Source organism: Branchiostoma floridae, chromosome 10 (assembly GCF_000003815.2).
Source record: "Branchiostoma floridae strain S238N-H82 chromosome 10, Bfl_VNyyK, whole genome shotgun sequence".
NCBI classification, from domain to species: domain Eukaryota; kingdom Metazoa; phylum Chordata; class Leptocardii; order Amphioxiformes; family Branchiostomatidae; genus Branchiostoma; species Branchiostoma floridae.
In genome coordinates, this window is record NC_049988.1 from 1029402 (window position 1) to 1037924 (window position 8523).

The 8523-nt window shown below is 41.6% G+C and overlaps 1 protein-coding gene across 2 annotated transcripts; it reads right to left on the bottom strand.

The window, feature by feature from the left end:
- Positions 1 to 837: 837 nt before the first annotated feature.
- On the bottom strand, positions 838 to 4575 carry LOC118424289. 2 transcript variants are annotated; one of them, XM_035832835.1, is made up of 5 exons: positions 4122 to 4340; positions 3029 to 3245; positions 1947 to 2413; positions 1330 to 1418; positions 838 to 1140 (listed from the first exon to the last, which is right to left on the bottom strand). In XM_035832835.1, the coding sequence occupies exons 2-5, from the start codon at positions 3226 to 3228 to the stop codon at positions 976 to 978; spliced, it is 921 nt and encodes a 306-aa protein (XP_035688728.1). In that variant the 5' UTR covers positions 3229 to 3245; positions 4122 to 4340; the 3' UTR covers positions 838 to 975. The 2 variants fall into 2 exon arrangements, with proteins under 2 accessions (XP_035688728.1, XP_035688727.1); XM_035832834.1 differs by lacking the exon at positions 4122 to 4340 and adding an exon at positions 4420 to 4575 and having other exon boundaries at positions 841 to 1140.
- Between the last annotated feature and the right edge of the window lie 3948 nt (positions 4576 to 8523).

An 8523-nucleotide genomic window follows, 5' to 3' on the forward strand; every position in this document is an offset into this window, starting at 1 on the left:
AATTTTAAAAATCAGATTCTTCCGATTCGAGTTGAAGAATCATTCAAGGACCTTTGGTCCTAACGTTTCCATCAATGTTGACAGAGTTATTTTAATCACAACTCTCTGTCTCGTATCAAATGGCTGGTAAATACCAGGGCTCAGTTGCGTCTCACCTCTGTAGTTACAATGCATTTAAAAAGAAGTCTGTGCATTGGTCTATTAGCACTGGCAACTCTCCTATCAGAGTGAGAGTAAAATATGACACCGCATGTGGTCCACCCTTATTGTCAGTCTCGGGTAAGTCAACATTGCCAAAACACACCCACCCTTAAGGAAATCCCCTCTTTCGGGACACGTAGTCGCTAATCGAGAGGTCAACTTAAGGTAATTTACAGTGTGTTGCCGCCACCCTCCAGGTGGCCTCCCTTTGTATCACTCAGTTACAGTAAGATATTACTGCTTGATTATTGCACTTAGACTTAAAGTTAGACTTTGTGGCATCTCTGAACTGAATTGCAACAACATTCGGACACCCCCCTGATCTTACTACTTATTGACTAGACAGTCCATAGCAATGATGGATAAAGAAGCCAATTAGATGACAATTTAAAGGCCTGCTTCTCTATATCATGTGCCATGGAAATTCCTCTAGTCAGAGTTGGCCCTGTCATCCCTCATGTGCAGGTCTGTGGTGTTTGGTCCCCCCCTTTTCTTTTCAACTTTTATCAATGATAACTTCAATAACAGCAAAATTATACCTGCCAATCTCATTTCAAATCACACACCTTCAGTGGTCAAAAACTGGGAATAAATTCATAACTTTTTAAGATATGTTCTCAATATATTTCATAGAAAGAGGAAGAGTTTTGACCAACCAAGGGAAATGGACTTTTCTAGGGGTTTCCTTGCAATGTTACCATCCGTGAGTTGTACAGTGTTTATGAACCACCACATACATGTACACTATGAGGGATGTCAGGGCAACCTGAGGACTTAGTGTTTGCTGCGCACGGGGCCGCTGGGACTCTCACAGCGCCGCTTCAGGGCCCGGCTGTCTCTCGTCCTGCGGTGGGATGCTCGCTTCTTGGTATTCAGCTTCTCTGCTGCCATGTTGTTGTCAGACTTTGCGGCAACTGGAGGTTTTGGGTCCTTCATCAGCTGGTGGTGGCAAAGAGACATAAATGGCTTTAAGTGACGACTCCTGTGACAGTAAACCATGAAAATTCTTACCTTAATGCAAATTATTCATGAAAGACGCGACTTCAAGTGTGTGACTTCCTTGTACTGAAATCTGGTGACAAAAGTGTTAACTGTAAATTTCAAAAAGATCATTCAACTACAACCTACCAGGGGGCGGTCAGAGACGGTGGTGTCTGCTGCAGTTCTCTTGCCAGTCAGACTGTGGCGCTGTGGAGTCAGGGATGGCAGCTTTGTGGCTACAAGGTATGAAACATGGAGGGTTTGTTGATATACAGTTTCAAGAAGGAAAAACTCTAGTAGTTGCAGAACAGTTAACTCTTAAGGACTGTGAGCACCAAGTCCCCCTTTTAAGAATTGTCAACAAGCCCTGGTTGTCTCCTAATAAACTAAACTTTAAGGTTACCGTAGAAAAAGTCAACAACATTATGATCCTTGATTGTTTTGTCTGCTTGCAAATAATGGAAAAGGAAAGAAAATATTTGACACAATGCATTTGTTAAGGTTGGATGCTATGCCTAAAGGCTGAAAACAAGAGTATAGATTAGTCAATATTTTCTATACACAGTAGAAGCCAGTTAATTGCACGCTAACAGATTAACGCACACTTCTGTTAACTGCACGGAATTCCAAAATCCCAAACCAGGGCTGTCCAGCTGGATAACATTATTGCACCAGCCGGATAATTGCACGAAATATGCTGGCAAATAGGCTGTGCACTTAAACGGCTTCTACTATATACATAAAAAAAGTTTCAAAACTCTTACCGGTTTTCTCGGAGTCCGTGGCAGCTGTTTGCTTCCTTCTGTGAGGGCGGCGCTCTTCCAGCGTTACGTAGACGGTTTCTTCATCGTCGTCAGGATACATCCGGTACTGCCTTCTCTCCTCTCCCATCATTCCCTCAGAACTCTGTACTCCAACCAGGCTGGGCTGTGCAGGTGCTCTACGGGTTGAAGACTTCCTAGACAAGTCCTTGCCGAACATGGCCGTGGTGCGCGCCATTCGGAGCCGCTGGTGTTCATGCCTGTATGGCACGGTGTTGAGGTGCTCCTCCTTGATTTGTTGGAGCTTCTCCTGTGCGCGGACTTTCTTACCTTGCTTCTTGGTCGGCAGCTTGGATGTGCTGAGGTCCTCCCCAAACATCTGGGTCTGCAGTTTGCGGTGGTACAATCGTTCAGCGTGCTGGTCCAAGGCTCTATGGCGCTCCTCGTCTGTGGGTGAGGTTCTTGAGTACCTAAGATGGATGTCAAGAAGTGTGGGTTACCTTCAAATCGTCAGATGTTATACAAGATATCAAGGTACGTTCAATAAATACACGACCTCTGCTGAAGATATTCTCATCCATCAAATCTAAGTAAAAAATCAGCTTTAATTTGTGTTTCATTTGCAATGTACTGACACAACAATGTGCAGAAAATAAAACCAGGAACTATCTGAAAAACAAAATTAAAGCACTGTGGTAAATAATTACATAAGGTAAGTAGATTTTATTAAGCCCAGAGAATGATAGCTGAAAGATTATGGTAACTCTTTCAGATAACATCCTTTGGTTGTGTAGAACCCCAAATGTGAAGCTGATGTCATGTAGCTGCTCACCTGTTCTTGTTGTTAACAGGAGGCCTCTGTGGTCTATGGTTGTATGGTAAAGAACCAGACATGTATAATATGTAAAGTTCCTCACCTGTTCTTGTTGTTAACAGGAGGCCTCTGGGGTCTGTGGTTGTGTGGTAAAGAACCCATATATAATATGTAAAGCTTCTCACCTGTTCTTGTTGTTAACAGGAGGCCTCTGTGGTCTGTGGTTGTGTGGTAAAAGACTCAGACATGTATAATATGTAAAGCTGCTCACCTGTTCTTGTTGTTAACAGGAGGCCTCTGTGGTCTGTGGCGCCTGACTTCTCGGTCCTGACTTGCCTCCTGCTGAAGGTTGCGGGTTTCTCGCTCCAGAGCCAGTAGTACCTTGTTGACTGTGTTAGGGTCGGGGGGAGGGGAGGGGGCGCGGAACAACTGATGGGACTCCTGTAGTTCAAGTAATCTTCTGTATGCCATGGTGATTAATATGGGATCTGGATTGATAGAACAGAAAATATTGAAGCTTTTTAATCTCACACAATAAGTTCTTATTTCTAAGTTTGACTTTCTAAAATTTCTCCTGTTTTACAGTGTTTTAAGGACTTTCAATAAACTTAGTTGTCAAACATTTTCCAGCCTACATGTCTCGCTTTTTCTCCGCACTAACAACAGAAAAAACTGGGACTGGTAGTTAACGTTACAAATTTGATAACTATGTTTTTATCACAAGTTGCAGACATGGCAAGATCTTAATATGGCTTCTCTATACTGCTCAATGTTGTAGCCTGAGGAGTCAAATATTTAAAGGTAACTGAAAGAAGGCATTATTGGTTCCACCCTTGTGGTTACACCAAAAATATAGCAATGCTAAAGAACCAAATCTTGATTTGTTTTCATCTTTCATCATCTAACCGGTAATATCATAAACAGTAGCGAAACCTACCTCCGTAATTTGTACTTTTTCCTTTCAAAAACTAGAGAACCAGTACCTACCTTGTCAGAAAACCAACAATTTCAAGTCTATCCTAAGATATTTTTACCTCAATGTGACACCTTACAACAAACTATTCTGATCAAGTCAGAGAGTTTCATGTCTTTACAAACAACAAAATGTACCACAGATATACAAATGTTCTCGGACAGTAGAACAAACTTTGTTGCATTTTATAATTACTAAATCATCACAGTAGAAAAGCGATACCATGGGGGAACTACAAGTCTGTACATCGTAACAACTGACTAAAAGATTTGCAGTTGCAAATCATCACAGTAGAAAATATAATTTGTTAGATTTGTAGTACTGTCTACAGAAAATGTTCTGCTACATTTCTAAGTGATGATATTATTTTTAGATCATAAAAACTGCTCACCGTAACTTTAACCAGAAACTGCTGAGTTGGAGTTGCTGTTGAAGGAATTACGTATGATGACTGTGTATCCTACTAAAATCTACGTAAGTTCAGTCTATCATCACTGTTAAGGCTTGTTTCTGTCTGTCGACTCTCCGGTGTCAACAGATGCAGTCGTCAAGATGGCGGCTCCTCAGACAGAAGCTCTCACGTCAGAGGTCGCCCTTTTGACGCCGATAACTCCGATTCTTACCAACTTAACCCGCCCCCATGGTGGTGGTAGTTTCAACAATGTCTAAACAATATTTAGGCCACTTACCGGTGGTTAACACGGCGTATGACTGCTGAAATTGTGAGTTTTAGCACGAGCACGCCTGGAACACGGCCGCACCTTGCCTGGGCTGTCAAAGTATCTAAGTCGTGACGTCACGATGGTGTGAACAATCAGGTTGCCTGGAAACGGGCTCAACTTACGGTGGATGTAGCTAGTAAACAAACTAATCTGGCAATAAAACAAACAAAATTACACATTATATAAGTTCAAATTAGTTGAAATGAGAGTATACTAGCTACCATAACATTAATTATCTAAGAGAGTAAAATCTACTCTATTTGTATTTAGAAAACTTGTAACTACCATACACGCACACAATTCTGTTCATTGACGACTTAACGTGCTCGCCTGGTGTTTTAACATCCTACACTAGCGACAGAGTTGACATATGATGCATCAACAGTTAGCCTCGCCCCCAGGCTTGGGACCAGTGTTTACTAGTGACACACTGAGAAAGATTTCTTTGTCCTTGGTGCTGAATGACTCCCATGCAAAACTTTAATGTTGGTGCCTTGGGTAGATTGGCACAAAACGTTCAACAAACAGGAATTCCGCAACCAATTTCCTCGTTACCGACTGCTTCGCAACCTTACAATCAAATTTGACCAAATTTGAAACACTTAACGGGAGGGGTCCAAAGTCCGGTAGGGGTCCAAAGTCCGGTAGGATTTTAAAATCATTTTTGCGGAGATATGCATAAGTGTCTGCACATAATAAGTGCAACTTGTTATGGACTAAACCTTGTTGTAAATAACTGAAAAGTCAGAGTATGTGTCCAAGTTGGTAAGCCCCAACAGATAACGATTGAAAAAAGTACACATGTTTGACGCCTTCCGTGCATGCTGACGAGCGAACATATCGAGAACATGGCCCGGGAAACTATTAAATAATTCATCGTCAAATACGAAATGTGAAAAGATACCACCACAGATGAGAATGCTATCTATAAAACTTCCTAAATAAGCACAGCTATGCCGTGTCTTTGCGTTTATAGTTGGATAATCGGAGCTGAATTATGCCGCATGTTCACGACCCTGTCAACCCCGCCATCTTTGTCAATCACCTATGAAGGAAGCCGAGCGATGCTCAACACGATGGAGTTAGTCAACCCGTCAGTAGAGTACCAATCATTCAAGAAAATCGATCCCTGCCGACTAAAGAAATCCTGTAGTCATTTCTGCTGTTAAAAACGAGGTTGAAGCAGGAAATACAGAAGCCGAAAGTGAAAAAGTGTAATCGCAGGCAGACGTAAACAAAGTGCCGCCATTTTTCTTTTTGGCGACAGGTTGGTTTCACCGTGAGAGGTAATCCTTGTAAGTAAACGTATTTAAATATGCATCGTAATTCAAAATATTGCATATATTTGTGACAAAAATAGTATTGCAGAAGCTTAGTGTTATTTTGCATGCATAGGATGCTTAAAGATATGCAGAGATGGATTGGTTGTTAACTTATCGGAGTTTGGACCCCCTTTTTTGTGTTAGAACGTTCCACTGAAACGCAAGTCCAAACCTGCCAAAACTTTCGCGCGCTGTCAAAGTAAAGTTCGGAATGCTGCCGTTAAAGGAAACATATGTCTGCACAGCTTAAATCACAGTTATATGGTTGTTAACAAGATCTTAAATTGTTTTTGATGGGTTGTCAGTAAAACGTACGATGACAAAAGCCATGCGCATTCACTTAGAACAGTTACCGGACATTGGATCCCCCCCGTTAACGTTAACGTTAAGGGAGAAAAAAGCGTGTGTGTGTCACTGAATTTTGTTATACACTTTGTAGTACAAAGTGGTGGTTTGTGAGGAGTGACCTTTCATGACTTTCATATGACCAAACAAGGCAAGGTTAGGTAAGATCAGACATCTCTTGCTCTTCGGACAAACCCCACCTGCACTTAAAACTCACTGGAACTGATTTTATCATAGTGTTTCTGAAAACTCGTCACTTTAATACTCTCTGTTGTGGGTTTGCTGACAAGGTGCAATGTATGATTAACGTTCACAACTGTCAAAATCTACGTGATACGAAAATGCTCATCAGACCGTTTGAGTTTTATTTCGATTCACTTTGAGCTGGCCGTTAGCAAGCTATTCTTCCAATGATCAGGAAAGCTGTCAGTACAATTCAAGTCTCATCATCTCATCTCATCTCATCTCATCTATCGCCCAATCTAACAATTTCACTGTTAGGGCACCACAGAAAATCTGGCAGTCAGTTTTCTCCACTCGTCTCGATTTTTCTGTTTTACTTTGTTTTCCAGCTTGTACTATGCCTGTCCATTTTCTGATCTTGTCTGTTCTCTTCGTCCCCTACCGGCATGATAGTTATGGCTAGTCCCAATGACCGTGACACGTGTAAATGCACACCTTATGATATACAAGCTACACATCCAAAATACACTAGAAAGGCCGACATTTGATTAAGAGCAAATACAGCATATTTCAGCCATACCCCTTCCCACGCAACATTGGACTGTTCCAAATCACCCCTGCGCAAAAATGGAACATCCTCTTAACAGTACATTATCCCCCAAAGTGGACTGGTATTGTGAATTGATTCCAGGTAAAAACAGAGCTTGCTTCTATTTTTCAGAAAATGACAATAATCACACCTTCCATTCAGAAAATTTTCATCATGACTGAAAATTGTTGAATGACTTCATGTAATGTCATTAACAATTTTCAGTACGATAACTAGGTGTAAGTTTAAAAAAAGTATAAGCTCCTTGTGATGTGGGTACATTTATTATTGCAGTGAACTTTTTTTATTCAACTAGGGCATACGATTTAATAATTATCAAGCAGGTGCAGGTACTGTAGGAGCGTTTGTTTTCTTCAAGCTGTAAAACTGTTAAACTGTTTTACTTTGTATGCAATCAGCCATCGAGCCTATTCTTATTTTAGTTTAACAACTTCCTGCCAGACCCGGAAGATACGATTGAACCTTGTTCGAGGATTTATTTTCGTCTGTCTGGTCAGTCTGTTCATACCCTGGCGCTGAGAGTGTTTTATTGGGCTGAAACTCTGGCAGTTTAATTTAAATGTTCAAAGTTTATGTCAAACAACAACAGCACTAGGAAATGTGGCCACTATAGACAGGTGGTCACTATAGAGAAAATGCTGATCTATTGACTAGGAGCCATACGTCAGCCATCGAGCCTATTCTTATTTTAGTTTAACAACTTCCTGCCAGACCCGGAAGATACGATTGAGTACAATTAAGTTCAAATAAGTCTGAAGAGAAATATTGATGAGAAAATAATCATTCTCGCCACTGTCTAACTTATAATTACGTATCAAAACTAAACGCAGATTTTCTAACTAACGCACCTTTCGCCGACTTCATCAAAGGACCGCCGGCTATCAATCAAATACGGCTGTTGATTAGACTTAGAGTTTCAAACAGTCATGTGCTGTGTGCCAGTTGACAGCGAACTTCATGCTACGTGATGTTTTACATTGCTTGGACCTTCTTTCCTACAGCGGTGCTTCTACAAAATATTTAGACTGTAACACTGAGTCCCACATGTTTTATAGAATAGAATTTGACGCAGAACAGCGTTTTTTGCTGGGTATTTTTCTTGAAACATGTCCGTGGGAATATCAGCGAGGCGGCGACGTAGGGATATCAGACCGTGAACAAAAGTCGCACGGCGGCTAACGGCGCAGCGAAGATACTAGCGCTATAAATAAGCGCTTCAACTAAGGATGGCAACCCGTACAATATTTTTGTATACTGTTGAGCTAAGTAAAGTTTGTTGTTTATGAGGTTTTAGTTGTCTTTGAAGCTTTGACCCGAAATATTTTAAAGTCAAACTGCTGAAGAGAAGTAAGTGACTGCTACGATTATCGTAGATATGGCCCTAAAAAACTGATAAAAGAAGCCTTCTCAATAGTCTAAAATGCAAGAGCTTCCGGGGGGAGGGGGGGCTTCGCCCACCTGGGTCCCCCCCACAGTGGCCCTGCCCCTGGACCCCGCCAGGGACATTCGGCGGCCCCCGGACCCCTGTCCGACGCTTTGAAAAAATCCTGGCGAGAAGTCTGTACGGCCTGAGTCTTCAAGTTAACGTATTGTGTGGTCCCGCTTATGAAT